Source organism: Lagenorhynchus albirostris, chromosome 5, assembly GCF_949774975.1.
Source record: "Lagenorhynchus albirostris chromosome 5, mLagAlb1.1, whole genome shotgun sequence".
In the NCBI taxonomy this organism is placed as follows: domain Eukaryota; kingdom Metazoa; phylum Chordata; class Mammalia; order Artiodactyla; family Delphinidae; genus Lagenorhynchus; species Lagenorhynchus albirostris.
This window is the reverse complement of record NC_083099.1, coordinates 78,814,358-78,833,562: the sequence shown is the minus strand read 5'-3', so window position 1 is coordinate 78,833,562 and position 19,205 is coordinate 78,814,358. Positions and strand designations below refer to the sequence as shown.

General features: G+C 35.1%; 1 protein-coding gene across 1 annotated transcript in view; it reads left to right on the top strand.

The window, feature by feature from the left end:
- Positions 1-19,205, top strand: part of STXBP5L (syntaxin binding protein 5L) — a 368,748-nt gene that overhangs the window by 173,227 nt on the left and 176,316 nt on the right. The window contains exons 10-11 of the mRNA XM_060149320.1: positions 10,988-11,066; positions 14,281-14,435. Of these exons, the coding sequence (XP_060005303.1) occupies positions 10,988-11,066; positions 14,281-14,435 (234 nt within the window). The remainder of the gene's footprint in view (positions 1-10,987; positions 11,067-14,280; positions 14,436-19,205) is intronic.

The following is a 19,205-nucleotide window of genomic DNA, read 5'->3' as shown; positions in this document are numbered from 1 at the left end:
TTTTCGACTATAATCTCTTCAAATATTTTCTCGGGTCCTTTCTCTCTCTCTTCTCCTTCTGCGACCCCTATAGTGTGAATGTTGGTGCATTTAATGTTGTCCCAGAGGCCTCTTAGGCTGTCTTCATTTCTTTTCATTTTTGTTTCTTTATTCTGTTCTACGGCAGTGAATTCCACCATTCTGTCTTCCAGGTCACTTATCCATTCTTCTGCCTCAGTTTTTCTGCTATTGATTCCTTCTAGTGTATTTTTCATTTCAGTTATTATATTGTTCATCTGTTTGTTTGTTCTTTAATTCTTCTAGGTGTTTGTTCTTTAATTCTTCTATTCTTTGTTAACCATTTGTTGCATCTTCTCAATCTTTGCCTCCATATTTTTCCAGGTCCTGGATCATCTTCACTATCATTATTCTGAATTCTTTTTCTGGAAGGTTGCCTGTCTCAACTTCATTTATTTGTTTTTGGGGGGCTTTATCTTATTCCTTCATCTGGTATATAGTCCTCTACCTTTTCATTTTTTCTATCTTTCTGTGAATGTGGTTTTCATTCCCCGGGCTGCAGGATTGTAGTTCTTGCTTCTGTTGTCTGCCTTCTGGTGAATGAGGCTCTCAAACAGGCTTGTGCAAGTTTCCTGATTGGAGGGACTAGTGGTGGGTAGAGCTGGGTGTTGCTCTGGTGGACAGAGCTCATTAAAATTTTAATCTGCTTGTCTCCTGATTGGTTGGGCTGAGTTCCTTCTCTGTCGGTTGTTTGGCCTGAGGCGACCCAGCACTGGAGCCTACAGGCCCTTTGGTGGGGCTAATGGCGGACTCTGGCAGGGTTCCCACCAAGGAGTACTTCCCAGAACCTCTGCTGCCAGTGTCCTTGTCCCTTTGGTGAGCCACAGCCACCCCCCGCCTCTGCAGAAGACACTCCAACACTAGCAGGTAGGTCTGGTTCAGTCTCCTATGGGTTCACTCCTTCATCCCCCTGGGCCCTGATGCACACACTACTTTCTGTGTGTCCTCCAAGAGTGGAGTCTCTGTTTTCCCTAGACCTGTAGAAGTTCTGCAATCAAATCCTGCTAGCCTTCAAAGTCTGATTCTCTGGGAATTCCTCCTCCAGTTGCCGGACCCCCAGCTTGGGAAGCCTGACGTGGGGCTCAGAACCTTCACTCCAGTGGGTGGACTTCTCTGATATAATTGTTCTCCAGTTTGTGAGTCACCCACCCACTGGTTATGGGATTTGATTTTATTGTAATTTCACCCCTCTTACCATCTCATTGCAGCTTCTTCTTTGTCTTTGGATGTGGGATATCTTTTTTAGTGAGTTCCAGTGTCTTCCTGTTGATGATTGTTCAGCAGTTATTTGTGATTACGGTGCTCTCGCAAGAGGGAGTGAGCACATGTCCTTCTACTGATATATTTAGTTTTAAAGACAATTTTTAGAGCAGTTTTAGGTTCACAGCAAAATTAAGAAGGAGATACAAATGTTTCCCATAAACCCCCTGCCCCGCACACATGAGTAGCCTCTTCCATTATCAACATCCTCAAGCAAAGTGGTACATATGTTATAACTGATGAACCTATATTTCCACATCATAATCACCCAAAGTCCATAGTTTACCTTAGGGTTCACTCTTGGTGTTGTGCATTCTGTGGATTTGCACAAATGTATAATGACTATATCCATCATTCTAGTATCATACAAAGTAGTTTTAATAACTTAAAAATCCTCATGCTCTGCCTATTCATCTCTCTCTCACCCTCTTTCCCCACAACCCCTGGCATTTTTACTTTCGCCGTAATTTTGCCTTTTCCAGAATATAGTAGGAATCATACAATATTTAGCCTTTTCAGATTGTCTTCTTTCACTTAGTAACATACATTTAAGGTTTTCCATATCTTTCATGGCTTGATAGCTCATTATTTTTAGTGCCAAATATTATTCCATTATCTGGTTGTACCACCATTGATTTATGCATTCACCTATTTTAGGACATCTTGGTTGCCTCCAAGTTTTGGCAGTTTTGAACAAAGTTGCTATTAGCATCCATGTGTGAGTTTTATGTAGATGTACGTTTTCAGCTTCTTTGGGTACATACTAAGGAGTGAAATTCCTGGATCCTATGGTAACAGTATGTTTAGTTTTTTACAAAATTGCCAAATTGTCCCGTTTTCCAAAGTGGTGTACCATTTTGCATTCCCATCAGCAATGAAAGAGAGTTCCTGTTATTGCACATCCTCTTCAGCATTTGATGTTGTCAGTATTCCAGATTTTGGCCATACTAATAAATGTGTCCTGGTATCTCATTGTGGTTTTAATTTGCATTCCCCTTGTAACATATGGTGTGGAGCATATTTTCATATGCTCATTTACCATCTGTATATCTTCTTTGGTGAGGTATCTGTCAAGACCTTTGGCTCAGTTTTTGTTGGGTTGGTTGTCTTATTGCTGCCTTTTAAGAGTTCTGTGTAAATTTTGGATAACAATCCTTTATCAGCTGTGCCTTAGCAAATATTTTCTCTCAGTCTGTGGCTTGTCTTTAATTCTCTTATCTTCCACAGAGCAGAAGCTTTTAATTTTAATGAAGTCCAACTTACCCATTATTTCTTTCATAGATTATGTCTTCGGTGTTGTATCTAAAACGTCATACCAAAGGTCAGATAGGTTTTTTCCTATGTTATCTTCTAGGAGTTACGTAGTTTTGTGTTTACACAAATTAATCTATGACCCATTTTTAGTTAATTTTTGTAAAAAGTGTAACATCTGTGTCTAGATTCATTTTTTTGCATGTAGGTGTCTAGTTGTTCCAACATCATTTGTTGAAAAGACTGTCTTTGCTCCATTGTATTGCTTTTGCTCTTTTGTCAAAGGTCAGTTGGCTATATTTACAGAGGTCTATTTCTGGGATCCCTATTCTGTTGTATTGATCTATTTGTCTATCTTTCTCCACATTGTTTTGATCATTTTAGCTTTATAGTAAATCTTGAAGTCCCGGTACTTTCAGCCCTCCCATTTTGTTCTTCAGTATTGTGTTGGCTATGCTAGATATTTTGCCTTTCCATATAAACTTTAAAAATCAGTTTGTTGGTATCCACAAAATCCCAAATTCGATTGGGATTGCATTGAATCTATAGACTACATTGGGAAAACTGACATCTTGACAATATAGTGTCTAACTATCCGTGAACATGAAATATCTCTCCATTTATTTAGTTCTTTGATTTCATCATCAGCATTTTTTAGTTTTACTCCTGTAGATCTTGTACATATTCAGTAGACTTATACCTAAGTATTTCATTTTTTTGGATGCTAATGTAAATGGTATTGTGTTTCAATTTCAAATTCCAGTTAGTTTTTGCTGGTATATAGGAAATAAATTGACTTTTGTATATTAGCAATGTATCCTGCAACCTTGCTATAATCATTTCTTAGTTCCAGAAGATTTTTTGTCAATGCTTTTGGATTTTCTACATAGGTGATTATGTTATCTATGGATGGATAGTTTTATTTCTTCCTTCCCAGTCTGTATACCTTTTATTTCATATTTTTGTCTTATTTCATTAGCTAGAACTTCAGTACAATGTTGAAAAACAGTAGTGAGAGGTGACAGCCTGGCCTTGTTCCTAATCTTAGTGGGAAAGATTTGAGTTTCTCACCATTAAGTACCATATTACCTATAGAATTTTTGGTAGGTATTATCAAGTTAACAATTTTCCCATCTATTTCTGTTAGTGAACCAAACTTGGGTACACTTGCCTGTGTGCAGTAAAGTCAATCTGCTGATACTGGGTTTTTGTGAAGAAAAGTACAGTATTTATTGCAAAGCGCCCAATGTGGGGCAAGCAAGGAGAATGGGCAGCTCATGCTCAAAAGACCTGAACTCCCCATTGGCCTTTAGGGCTTTTAAAGACAGTGTGTGGGAGAGGGTTGCAGAGTACATGATCAGCTTGTGCTCTGGCTGGTTGATGGTGACATTACAGGGTGATGTTTCTAAAATCTCGATCATCAACTTTCTGGTTCCAGCTAGTCTGGGGTCTACATGCTGGTTGTCAGCATGCAGTTAACTTCTTCCACCTGGTGGGTTTTTTTTAGTATCTGCAAAACAACTTAAGGATATGGCTCTAAATATTATCTATGGCTCTTGTGGAGGAGCTAAGTATCCTCATGATGTTTTATGGCTAATTAATATTATTTTGTCTTGCTTGGTGGTTTTCCTTTGTTCCTGTATTTTCTCACTTCTTTAATTAAAGTTGCTCTTTGGAACTCGGCAAAGGCCTAGGAGGCTAAACCTTCTTCTACAAACAAAAGGCAGGGGACACAGTGGGGTGTCTGTGTCTGAGAAGGCCTCTCAGGGTCCTGCTCAGTTTCATTCTAGTTTACTGAGAGTTTTTGTCATGAATGGGTGTTGGATTTTGTCACATGCTTTTTATGCATCTATTTATATGATGATGTGGTTTTTCTTTTTTAGCCTATTGATATGATGGATTTATCAATTGGTTTTTGAATGTTGAACCAGCCTTGCACACTTGGGATAAATAGCACTTAGTCATGGTGTAGAATTCTTTTTACTACACTCTCTTTCTTCTCATATCTATTTTCATGAAATACCTTTTTCCATCGCTTCAATTTCAGTCTGTGTCTTTAGCCCTGAAATGAATCTCTTATAGACAGCATATTGTGGGCTCTTGTTTTATTATCCAATCTGCCACTCTGTGCCTTTTGATTGGAATGTTTAGTGCATTGACATTTAAGGTAATTTTTGATGATTGCCATTTTAAACCTTGTTTTCCAGTTGATTTTATATTTCTGTTTTGTTCCTTTCTTTTAGTTTTTCTTTCCTTTTATGGTTTGATAATCTTTTGTATTATGCTTGTGTTCTTTTTGGGTTTTGTGAATCTATTTTATGTTTTTGATTTGTGGTTAGTGTTTTTCAAGTGTATTAACCCATTACTATACCTACTTGCTTTAGACTTGTAGTCATATAGGCTCAAACACATTTTTTAAAAATTCTCCATTTTCTTACACCCCTCCTCAACATTTTATTATTTTGATGCACTGTTTTACATCTTCATGTTTATCCTTTTGCTATTCATTGTAGTTTCATCACGTTCAAATTTTTTTATCTTTATTTTTAAAATTTATGTACTGGCTTTTTAAAGTGATTTGCTTTCCAACTGTGATTTTCTCTTTCCTATAGATTCTTGCTTCTTTTCTGTTTACATAAGTCCTTTCAATAGTTCTTTTGGGTTACATGTAGTATTGCTGTATTCCTTTAGTTTTTGCTTATCTGAGAAATTCTTTATCTCTCCTTCTAGTCTAAATGCTAATCTTGCTGGATAGAGTATCCTAGGTTGCAGGCTTTTCCCTTCTAGGGCTTTGAATATATCTTGCCACTCCCCTCTGGTCTGTGTTTCTGTAGAGAAATCAGATGATAGCCTTATGGGGGTTCCCTTGTAACTGACTCTTTGTTTTTCTCTTGCTGCCTTTAGAATCCTCTCTTTAACTATAACTTTTGCCATTTTAATTATAATATATCTTGGTGTAGGTCTATTTGGGTTCATTTTTTTTGGGACCCTCTGTACTTCTTGTACCTAGATATAATTTCCTTCTTTAGATTTGGGAAGTTTTCAGCCAATTTATTTGTAACTTCTTCAAATACATTTTCAATCCTCTTTTCTCTTTCTTCTCCTTCTGGGATCCCTATTAAGTGTAAATTTGTTTGCTTTATATTATCCCATAGGTCTTGTATGTTGCTTTCACTTTGTTTGTTTTTTTTTTCATTTGTCTTTCTGTCTGTTGTTCTGACTGGGTGATTTCCATTCTAATCTTCCAGATCACTTATTCGTTCTTCTGAATTATGTAGTTTGGTATTTATTGCTTTAGCTCAGCAAATTAGTTTTCTAATTTTAATTGGCTCCTCTTTATAGTTTCTAGTTCCTTGTTACAGTGGTCTGCATTTCTATTAATAGCCTTTCTTAATTCCTTCAGTATTTTTATTACATCCTTTTTGAACTCAGGATCTGGTAGACTGGAGAGATCTGTTTAATTGTTTTTTCATTCAGGGGATTTCTCTTGTTCTTTTAATTGGAAGTGGTTCCTCTGATTCTTCATTTTATATTTCTGTGACTCTACGAATTTAGGAGAAACAGTTATCTACTGTGGTCTTGAAGGGCTGTTTTTATGTGGGACCCTCCCTGTCTAGCCTGTGTGAGTCTAATATTTTTGGTTAGAGGGCTGTTTTTAGTATGGATGCCTTCCTTGGCTTTCCTCAGTGTGTGCTGCCTGTTATCCTCTTGATGTGGGGTGTGGCTGGTGTTGGGGTGATCAGAGCCTGCACTGGATGTTGAGTGGGGCCTCCGTTTTGCTCTGTGGTTTACACAGCCCTGTTGCGGGTAGGGTCTGTTCCCCAACTGTTGGAGTAGAAGCTTCCTGATCCGTTTCTAAGCTGTGGTGTGAGGTAGGTGGGACTGAAACACTTCCACTGGAAGAAGAGCCACTGAGTGTTCCTCCACAGGAGCTGTCTATTGGGAAGTGCACTCTGTGGTCTAGCCCATTACCTGTTGTGTGGGCTCACAAAGTATACTGTTGTTGGCACTGCCCTTGGCCCTGCCTCAGCCTTGAGAATGCAAGCAATCAGCCCAGATGTCTCTCAGGCGCTGTGCTCACCAGTCCACCAGCATAGATAGGCTGGCACAGATCCACTGAAATCAGGCACTGGGACCAGCCGAGACTTATGGAGTCAACCCACACCTCGACCCTGCCTCTGTGTGTTTTGGAAGCTGCTAATGCTGGATCCACCCAGCCACAGGAGTACCAGTAGTCTGCTCGAATGTTCCGTAGGCACTGAGCTTACAAAGGAGATGATGGCATAAAACCTCAAAAGCCACCAGGACACTGCTCAAATTTCAGCCCCGCTTCGAAAGTTGTGCGGTTCCTGGGGATCAGCACAGATTTCAGCCTTGCCTCTGAGTGTGGACAGCCCATGGTGCTTGTGTACTCCCAGAGCTCACAGAGGCAGAGCTGTGCCCACTGCAAGCATGTTTTGGTGGGGCTCCACCCTTCCCTTCTTGCACACACTAACAATGGGGCTTCAATGGGAGACTTGGGCTCTGTCCTGCGTACCCCCAGTTGCAGCCTAAGGCACACTCCAGCCCCTTCAGGCTGAAATAGGTAATTATGTTCCATCTTTTGTGTGTGTGTGTAAGTCTTTTATCTCTGTCTGTCTCTTTTCTGGTCAGTTTAGCTAAAGGATTGTCAACTTTCTTGATCTCTTTAGAGAATCAAATTTTAGTTTAATTGATTTTCTATATTTTTTCTTTTCTATGTCATTAATTTCTGCTCAAACCTTTATTATCTCTTTCTTTCTTTTTGCTTCAGCTTCAGGTTGTTCTTTTATTCTGTGACTTAAGGTGAATGGTTAGGTTAGTGATTTCATATATTCTTTTTTAATATAGCTGCTCGTAGGTATAAATTTCCCTCTCTGCTCTGCTTAGGCTTCGTCTCAGAAGTTTTGATGTGTTGTATTATACATTGTTCTACAATTGTTGAACGATGTTGTGAACACTGTTCATTGTATGAATGGCATTGTAGCATACACTGTTCTACAATATTCTTGTTTTTTTCTTTCACCCATTTGTTATTTAGTCAAGGGTATATATTATATATATATATGTGTGTGTGTGTGTGTATATATATATATATATATATACACACTCACATATGTATAAAATTTGTTACATTAGCCTTTCTGCTTCTGATTTGTGGTTCTCTTCCTTTGTTCTGTGGACTCAGGTTGCCATTTGGTGTCATTTTCTTCCTCCAGTGTAACCTTGTTCCCATACACCTTCTTTGTGTTATTATTTTCAAATATATTATATATCCCATATTACAATTATATACATATTACTTTTTACATTGCTTTTTTAACCAGTTAAGATTGGAGAGGAAATATGCAATTATACTGTCTTTTATAATTATCTACGTTAATTACTTTTCCTTGTAATCTTTTTTTTTGTGTGTAGATTCATATTACTCTCTTTCAGCCTGAAGAACTTAAGTATTTTTTGAAAGGGAGCTCTGCTAGCAACACATTCTGTCAGTTTTTGTTATCTGGAAACATCTTTATTTCACCTCCATTTTTTTTTTTTTTTTTTTTTTTTTTTGCGGTACGCGGGCCTCTCACTGTTGTGGCCTCTCCAGTTGCGGAGCACAGGCTCCGGACGCGCAGGCTCAGCGGCCATGGCTCACGGGCCCAGCCACTCCGCGGCATGCGGGATCTTCCTGGACCGGGGCACGAACCCGTGTCCCTTGCATCGGCAGGCGGACTCTCAACCACTCCGCCACCAGGGAAGCCCTCACCTCCATTTTTGAAAGATAATTTTGATGAACTTTGATTCTTGGTTAACAGGGTTGTTGTTTTTTTTCCCAGTACATTAAGTATGTCATTCCACTACCTTTTGGCTTCATTGTCTTTGGTAAGAAAGTCAGCTATTAATCTTATTGGGGCTCCCTTGTATACAATGAATCATTTTCCTCTTGCTGCTTTCAATATATTTTTTTTTGATTTTAGCATTTTTACCTTGATGTGTCTGGGAGTAGGTTTCTTTGATTTTATCCTACATGGAGTTTATTGAGGTTCTTAGATGTATAAATAATGCTTTTCAAAAAATTTAGAACATTTTCAACCAATATTTCTGAGTGTTTTTCTCCTCCTTTCTCTCCTTTCCTTCCACTACTCTCAAGATGCACATGTTGGTGTGATTAATAGTATCCCACTTTTCTTTGAGACTGTTCACTTTTCTTCAGTTTTTCCTGCACAGTTGTGATTATCTTCTCCTTGTTTTCCATTATCAGTATCTTACATCCTCAAAATTTCTTTATTAAATAAATCCATATTAATATTTCTGAGGCATTGCTTACACATATTATTTCCCAACTTGAAAGCTTCCAGTGACTCTCCCTTGTCTATACTGCAAATCAGTTTTATAGATTGCCATTGTATGGCTCATCATACCTCATCAGCCTTTTTGTACTCTTCTTCTACATTAATCTTTTAATCTGCCCAATTTGGCTTATCCATTATTCTCTCAACATACTAGGCACATTCTGCCTTCATGTCTTTTCTTATGCTCTCCTAGCCAACTTCTATCTTTTAATGTTTAATCTAGCTTCTAGGAAGTCTTCTGTGAAAATCTAGGTAAGTCTGTTGTAAAAGGAAGCCACAGTTTTATTCTCAACTCCTACAACACTTCATGTCTATCACTTGTTTATGGTACCGCGTGTTGTCATTTTCAAAAATTGTTTTGTTCAGTTTAGTAAATTTTAAGCTTTTTGGTAGTTAGTTATTTCTTTGCATCTTCCCACTTAATACAGTACTCTGAACATAAGGAAAAGCAATAAATGCAGTTGTTGATAATGTTTTATGCAACATGACATTTAAGCATATTTCAATTACTGACAGGCAATGAATATAATCAAAACAGAAAAGCTTTACCCCCAAATTAATTATTAGAGTTGGAAATTGAAGTAAAACATTAATTAATTAAACAATTACTCTTTTCTACTAAAATCAGTGCATGATAGTGGTGTTTATTGATTGAAAAATAGTAGTTGGTCCCATATATATAAACAACTGCAAATATACTGTTTTGGTCAACTAATGGTTTGGCGATTATTAGAGAAGCTCTGGATAGAAAAAACATCAACTGAGAAGAATGGGTCTCTTTGCTGACTCTGTCATTTCCTTCAGTTCTCTCTATTTCCATTCATTATCAAAACTAGTAATCACCAACCAGATGTTCCTCACCTCTAAGACCACTGTTCAGAGTGAGTCCCTGAGCCAAAGTTGTCTCTTTGTAATGATCTATATTTAATATCAGCAATTGTTTTTCATATATAATACAGTTAATGTCAGCACTTCTTTTTCACATATAATATAGATACTTTTAATCCTATTTTACAATGTGAATGATACTGACCAGTATTTTATTATTGGGTTGCCTCTTTAGTTGACATAAAAGAAAGAGAAGGCAATTTCAGAAAGCATGCCATGGAGCAGATAAGGTGTATTCTATGCTGATAGCCCGTTAAGCAAATTGGATAAAATTGTCCTGACATCCTAGTTGGATTTGGCTTTGCCATTCTGAAATTTTAACTTATATGCATGTAAACATCTATCTACATAATAGGTTTCTGTGTCTATAAACAGCTATGGCAATACAAGAATAAATAGGGTACTTATTAAAATAACAAACATATCTTGAAAAACAGATGAATTTTATCAAAATGAGATGTAGAATTATAAGTAAAATCATAACTAGAAAGATAAGTATGTTATAGGCAGAAGCAGCTTTATTTCCATTTTCAACTCTTCTTGATCTTTCATTTAGACTCTTATGGAGTCTAAACAACATAATCCTTCCCTTATAAGAAACTATTATTTTTGTTTTATGCAAATAGAGGACATCATTAAAATTTTAAAAAATCATGAAATATACCATCAGTGTTCATTGTCTAATGGACTTTCCTTTAAATAAATTTGATGAAAATGCAAAGATTTTCATAAGTTTTAAATGGCAAATCTTTCTGCATAAGAAAGGGATTTGCTTGTTTTATAGGTAAAATTTTCAGCCTAGTATGGATTTTCATTATACATTTCATTATGCAGATAAGTATGTATGTGTATGTCTTCAATTCTGAAGTTGTTTATCTTGAAACTTAAATAATTAAGATAACTTTATATGATACTATATTTATACATGGAGAATGTGAAGCAATACAAATATGTTTACAAATAACTTTATTGTTTATATAACAGTCAATTATTAGGGTTCAACAAATTGTTTATAAATTTAACAAATATGTTAGGATGTGTAGAAATGTGTTTATTGTATTATGAAAAACACATAATTACATTTAAAAATATTCCTTTAATTAAGCTTTTAAAATTCTCATGGGTTAGTAGAATTTAAATCATATTTAATAAAGTCCTTTTTCTTTCTTTAGGAAAAACTCAAAGAGAAGGAAGAAAATCTGAATCTTGCAAACCAATTCTTAAAGTAGAATACAAAACCTGTAGAAACAGGTATGCATTTTTACTTTGAGAGTTATGGGAAAATATGTAAGAAACAGAGACAAGAAATTCAGATAACCTTTAATGTTTATATATTGTTTAAAGTTTTACATAATTATATTAACTGGCTGAATCTTCTTCATTGATAATAACAGATTTCTTATTGTTCAAGTGGCAAATGTATTATGTCAACGTTATTATAAATAGCAAATAAGTTATTTTAAAATTTATATGAATATTCAGATGAGTATTATATACATTAATTTTAACAATATAGGGCTTTTGGGCCATGCAATTACAAGCAGCAGTCATTCAACATTATTAAACAGCAGAAGCTATGTACCTGTTGGTATTACACATGAATTAAATACATAACCAAGTCTCTGTACTTTAGGATCTTACATTCTGAAGTTGGAAAGACTATAGTTAGTTGTGAAGGTAAACATTTATGTATATTGCCATAATACAATAGTGCTAAATTTTAAGATACAGAAAATTAAATAAAAAATAATATTTAATAGAAATTTATCTTGTATATACAGCAGCCATATCCTATGCATCAGCAATGTTTATACTTACAGTAATTATTAGTGGCAATACTCTCATCCAGAATTACCATAATTACAAATCTTGCCTAGACCTTAGTTTTATTTTAAGTCTAAATTGGATAATTCTACTTTATATTACTTAAATGTTCACACTAGAATATTTTCCTGTTGTCATAGGTGCATTTAATGTTTGCTTATAGCTGCTCTTCTCAAGGTATAGTAGATAGATGGATCAATACCTCTTTAGTTCAGCCTAATGTTACTATGTATAACTAGTAAAAATCATCATGATTTTATTACTATTGTAACTAAAGTATTAAAACACTTAAAATTTAATCATTATGGATGAAAATATTTTACATATATTCTTTTCCTTCTTAAATCAGTGTTTATAACTTAAACTTTGCTTGAGTCTTCAGGCTCAATGTTATTTACATCCATTGTTATACAGTGTCACACTTAAAGGACTATTGAAGCAGTTGACCACTTCACACTTATTAACTGTTCCTAGCAGCTTGTGGTTTCTTTTTTTTCTTTTCTTTTCATGTATGTATTTGTTTTTGAAAGTTTTCCTCTATCCTTCAGTTTTGGGCTTTTGGGACTTCTAATTTCCATTGTGTTTATCCACTAGTATCTAGTCTTTTATTTGCTATAGACTAAGAAATTTGAAACCCTAGTTTGTAAAATGAGAATGAAGAGGTTCATGTGAAGGCGTGAGAGGTTTTTCCCTGATAAAGTACATGATCCATGGACTTTATGACATGTATTTTGTTATATATAAATGTATTTTTTATGAGGTGCTCAACAATATGTAGCTTAATTCAATTAAAACAAAATGTATTAAGTTATTACTGCATAATGTGCATTGAGCAATTTGTTTGGCACACTAAAATAGAAATTACCGCCTGCTTTTGAATCTGTTATGGTCTAGTACCAGAAGTAAGCCCATAAACTCGTGGTTTCTATACAACATGTAAGGTGCTTTTATAGAGACATGCTATGAGAGCACAGCAAAAGGACAGCTAACCTTGCCTAAAGGGAGTAGGGAGGACAACAGTGAAGAGAGAAATCACTGAAATTCTTCTTAGGCAAGGAGATGCCTGAGATGGGATTTAAGGGATGGAAGATAGGATGGTGCCAGATGAAGGGAGAAAAGGGTAAACATGAAGAAAATGTACTTCAGAAATCAAGAATTCAAGGCAAGGCAGTTTAAAATAATGATTAAGATCATTGCGGCACTAATTACAATAGCTAGGACATGGAAGCAACCTAAATGTCCATCAACAGATGAATGGATAAAGAAGATATGGCACATAAATACAATGGAATATTACTCAGCCATAAAAAGGAATGAAATTGAGTTATTTGTAATGAGATGGATGGACCTAGAGCCTGGCATACAGAGTGAAGTAAGTCAGAAAGAGAAAAACAAATACTGTGTGCTAACGCACATATATGGAATCTAAAAAAATAAATTAGAGCATTTTCCCTTTTTTAGCTTACAACACAAATATTTATATGAAAATATTAAGACAGAACTTTAAATAAAAAGTAGTGAAGGCATTTTATATGTAGGTTTTGATGGAAACTTTTTAAAAGGGTTTTTTATTGTTACTACATAGCCAGCATAAGATTAGCAAATGTCCCTTTGGTAATGTTTGGTATTATGTATGATACAAAATGGAAAAGAAAGGGAAATTTTATGGAGTGAGTTCTAGAAACAAGTAGATTCTTCAGGTTAGTAGATGGATAGAAGTGAATTATTTAGAGAAACATGTTCTCAAGGAATTTGGTACAATAAAAGTGTCTAGTTCCTTTAAAAAAATTTTGGAGAGTATTTTCAGTTTGGTCTTATTGAAAAATACTTCATATCAACACACATTTTCTTTTATATACATATACTAGAGATACAGATATTTGAGAAAAGGAAAATGAAAACTTTTGGAGATATTTCATAGCTATGATATTTTATGGTCATTTCAGCCCCACTCTGTTATCTAACTGTAACCTGCAGTTAACAGAAATGAAAAAATTTGTTCGAAGTTAGTTTTACAAGCTAAATAGAACTGGCTGACCCTAGGTAAAGTTGAGAAGAAGGTCACATTTACTTTTGGTGAATCATTTTCCCGTTATATATTCGTTTTCTCCATCTGTTTGTCATAACCCTTTCCCACAGAAACTCTATTATGTAGACTTTTCATGTTACCTTCTACCATTCTGGGCTTGCCACTGTCACATTTCATTTCATGTTGAAATTTGCCTCTATTTCTTAGTGATTTGGGGTCCCACATGCCTACTGGTTAATATGATAAAGTAACATAGCCTAATATTCTAATAGTAGTAATTTAGAGTTTGGTAACCAACTAATATATGTGAAGATGTTCTGTTGAGTCAGTCAGCATCTTCCCCTCTCACCAACCTCACTGCCTTTCCCCCATCTCACCTCAACATCTTTAGATTGATTCATTAGTAATTTTAATGGTGAGAATATACATCCAGAAAAAAGGAAATGGTAGAATAGTAAATTGTTGGGTGAGATATTTGGGGCCAGGAAAGGCTTTTACTCTCTGTCAAATTATTGTATATAATCCCTACTAAGCCCATTCCTTTTTGCCTCAATACTGTGAGATTGTGTCATTTTAAAGAACTCAGTCTCATTAACTTTTTTTCCTCTGTAGTGAACCATTCATAATATTTTCTGGTGGGCTGTCCTATGACAAAGCTTGCAGAAGACCAAGTTTAACCATCATGCATGGAAAAGCAATTACAGTGCTTGAAATGGATCATCCTATTGTTGAATTTCTAACTTTATGTGAAACACCCTATCCAAATGGTAAGTAACTAAAATGAAACTATTAATGTTGAAAAATCATTTTTGAAATGATAAGTTCCTAACAAAATTAAGCTTAAATATTTTTAGTTTTAGCAGCTGATATCGACTGTGATACAACACGGTGAGCTACAGGTGCTGGAGCAGGTTCTGCAGCTGTACCTACTTGAGAAAATGGAAGTAAGACAGATGTAGTGCAACAGTGCTGGAGTTTCAGGTTCTAATATCAGGTAAGTGCTTTAAACTTTGATAAGGATGGTGGAAGCTGAGCTGGGAGGGTCCACTCAGGGTCCGGGGTGAAATCACTTGGAGAAACTGAGGTCTCCTAATAGCCTTTCCTAGGCCAGCTCCACCCATCCCAATCCTGTGCCAATCAAAGTTAAAGCACTTACCTGATATCAGTGATCTGTAACTCTGGTGGTGCTGCATCTGTTTCACATCTGGCTTTGCTTCAGATGCAACTGTAGCACCTGTGATTACTCTAGGATTGCTGATGTATGGTTAGTGATTTATTCCAATTTTGGAAATAATTAGAAGAGCCTTTGGGAGGAGAGGTGCTTATGTATTTTTATTATCCCAAATATAAAGACTTCGTAAACGTAAAAAAACAGTCTAAACTTATATGCAAACTGTATAATGGAATCTAATGATGAAATATTTTAATAATGGAATCTAAAAATTGAGAAGGGTGAAATATAAAAAGGGAAATATGAGTTTATGATTACAAAAGGTAGTATGTATATATATATATTACTACATTTTCAAGAGGGAACATAGATGTAGGGAAAGGAGCACTGTACTTGGAGACAGAGTATTTGGGCTTATGATTTAGCTCTGTCACTTACTAGCTATGTGACCTTGGACAAGTCACTTCATATTTACAAGTTTGATTAATCATTTGAAGAAAGAATATAATATTGATACCACATGATTACTGGAAGGCCAAAGGGAATATACCTTATAAACTATGAAGATAAATAGCTATTAGTTTTATTATAAATGTATTCATTGTTTTAAATTATTGAGTTTCATATTTAAAAACTGAAATAAAGTGATATAAAATAACAATCAGTGTGGCACTTTATTCCCAGAGTTTCCAGGGGCAGACAAATTACTTGTGTTGTAAATTAACCAACAAATATTTATTGGATGCTTCTATGGCCTCAGTATGACAAGAACTTGTTGAGAATATGGATGAAGTATGAAACTGATCTCTGATGTCAAATCAGAAAATCTGGCCACATGAGGAAGATAATTATGACTTAAGTTTAAAAAACATAATGGCTTAATTAAGCGCTGAGTTATACGAATCAGAGTTTAAATAATGTACCAATTTATAGGCTAGTCAGGTAGTCGATGACTGAAATATTCATGCAAAGCTTCATGGAACAAGTAGGATTTAGATAGGGCTTGAAGAATGACTTGGGCCTTGAAAATAATATTGAGTAAAGGTTTTAGAAATTGTGAGGTTTTGCTAGAGTGAGATCAATTCAGAGAAAAATTTGAAAGCCTTTTGTAGGTATTTGGAAATAGGGAACTACAGAGGAATTTTGAGGAAATATTAAGTGAAAGAAAGCAATGTTCTAGTGTGTGGGTTTGAAGAGAGAGACCCTGAAATCTAAAACTTCAGATTCCAACTGGGAGGCTTTTGTGGTAGTGTACATTAAAATGGTCAAGATCTGAAACAGAGTGCTGCTTGTAGGAATGGAAGATGAAAACCCATTGAATTTGGTCAACAACTGGATTAGGGAGTGATATGAGAGATGAGTCAAAGACAACATTTTAGGAATAGTGATTTCATATGAAGTAATAACAGTTCTTGGAAAGAGAGAAAAATAAGTTTGAGTCAGTAGAGTTGTTTAGAGAGCAGAAAAGGAGAGAGAAAAGGTCTTTAATATTTATTTTTGAGTCATCAGAATATAGATGCTCTTTGGAGTTGTGAGAATGAATGATAAAGGAACAAAGAAAGAAAGAAAGAACAGAGGACCAAAAGCTGAGCTTAGGAAAATGCCTTCTACTAAGGAGCCTCAAGAAAAAAGGTGTGCATACCAGTAATAGAAACTGAAAATGTGCGGTTGCCAAGATCAAACACTATAGGTATATGTGTATATACATTTGTGCACATCAGTAGAGATGTTAGGACAGTTTCTAATAATGTTAACCAAATTATAAATGTACTGTAACCAAGCCTAATCACTTCCAAGCCACATATATTACTTTGCTTTTCAGAGAAGTGGTAATGAGGATGGAACTTTTTACTTACTAGGAGCTGGGAGAAATAGTTTAACTTTACTCAGTAAAATATAAGTGTATTTTATTAACTATTTCTGATTAAAACAATAGTACATGAAAATGCCAGAAAAGAACCCTACAATACACAACAGTATATAGTGAAAACTTTCTCACTGCCCTTCCAGGGGCAACCACTATTACTAAGTTTCTTATGTATTCTCCCCAAATAATGCATTACCTTTTTTATACAAATGACAGCATACTCTATATGTTGTTCTGTATCACACTTTTTTCACTTAACAGTATACAGTATTTTGATTATGATTCCATATTAGTAAATATGGAACTTTAATCTCCTTTATAGCCACATAATGATAAGTGTTATGCATATGTTAAACAAAATACACTTATTAACAGTTTTTAATATTGCTGAATCATTTGTGACATCTAACAATTCAGCCTATTTCTCAAAGAACACAAATGCCTAATCCTCTTATCTCAGGGGGCATTGCCCAGAGTAACTAACCAACTATACTCCGAATTTGTCAGTTTTGCATCTATATTTAATTGTATCTGGTCTTCTACAAGTGTCATAAATAATGCATTTCTCTTCAGAGAAGTAGTATTTATGATAGAGCTTTTCCATCTTGTTGGGGGCTAGGGTTAAAAGGCTGAGCCTGCTCAAAAACAACCAATCTAATAAAAAAAGTAATACAGTTGGCATCTGTTGAGTACTTACTATAAGCCAGCCTTTGCATCAAACATTTTTATATACATCTAATCTTTATTAACAGTCTAAGGTAGTATTATTTTGCCATTTCAATGGGTAGAGAAATTGAAAATCAAAGAAGTTAACTAATTTGCTTAGGATCAAACTGTTAATAAATAATAGACACAAATTGAACCTAACACTGACTCCACAAGAAATCTTTTTATTCGGTGGTTACCACAGCACACCAAGTACTTCTACAAACGTGAAACTTTTGCTACCAGTTTTTATTATTTGAAAAGAAACAATAATCTAAAACAGGTGTTATTACCTAAAATAAAAATTTATTTAAGACTTTTGCTCATTCATGCCAATGTCTCAGCTGTTTTATTTTTGTAGCCATTGCTTCCCAACCAGTGATTTTCCTAGAGAGGGATGAGAAGACAAAGAGGAAACTAGTAGTATTCTTCAAACTGAAAAACAAACAAAAAAATCCCCAAACCCCAAAACGTTTTGAAATAATGTTGAAAACTTAAAACAGCTCTAAGAGATAAGGGAGAAGAGGGGAAATGCCTCAGTTTGAAAAAGTTTGAGTAGCAAATAGTTTGAGGACTGTATACTGTTGTATAAATATGCACCTAAACAAGGTCAGGCTCCTCAGTTTTTGTTCTTTTGTGTTTTTTTGATTCTAGTTTTTCTCTCATAGCTTGTGACTTAAAAAATAAATATGAATAGGTTCTGTAGCTTCTCAGGACTGGAAGGACTGTGAAGGCCATCTATTTTAATTTACCATTCAAGACTTGAATACTCTTGAATACAAAATTCCTGCCAAGTGATTGTTGAGTTTAGGATTAAATACCTCTTAAACTAGCCAGTAGAAACTGCTGGTATAATGAAAACAGCATGCATTAAAGTTTCAGGTCTATAACTTACTAGTTTTGTAACCTTGTGCCAATCTCATAACCTCTTTGGACTCCAGTTTTCTTTGTGAAATGAAAAAATGATGATACATGCTCTAGCTACTGAGAATCAAATACCATGTATGTAAAATGTTTTTGTAAATACTTTTTTCCTTAAATTGAGCTAACACTGTAACTGTGGCTTTCCTTTATTAGTCCTTTATTACAGATGGAAAGCAATGTCTTCCTTGACCACTATAACTAAATTAGTGTTCCCCCACCAACCAGAAGTCATTTCTTATACTATTACCCTTGTTATTTTTTTCATAGTTCACTTTACTTTCTGAATTAATCTTATTTGTTTACTTGTTCATTGTTTGTATGTACCCCTAGATTGTAAACTTTATTAGAACAAAGACCTTGTCATTCTTATTCCCCATATATCCTTTGTTCTTAAGACAGTTTCTGAAACATCTTGAAGGAAGGAAGGGAGGATGGAGAAAGGGAGAAAGGAAGGGTTGAATTTTAAGAACTTGAAAATCCTAGGCTATCTTCAGACTCTGATTGAGATATATACTCCTGGGCACATAGTAGGAAGTCTTTAAGTACCTGTTAAATCACATTGAATTGAAAGTAATTTTTTTAGTATAAGGAGTGTTGCTCTCATAGGGAGGTGAATATGTATCACAACTGAGAGAAGCAGAACTGTTTCCTTAGTATATCTCCTGTAGGCATGAAATCAGATCTGAAATGGAAGGTTATGGAAGACTAAGATAAATGTGAGATGGAGGTGACAGACTCACTCTCTTCAAATAATCTACTACTATCATGATTATTGAGATAATATTTAACTCTATGCTATGCAACTTCTCATTTTTTCCTTGTTTCCTATAATGGTCTTAAACATTGTTTGAGAAACACAACATATATATA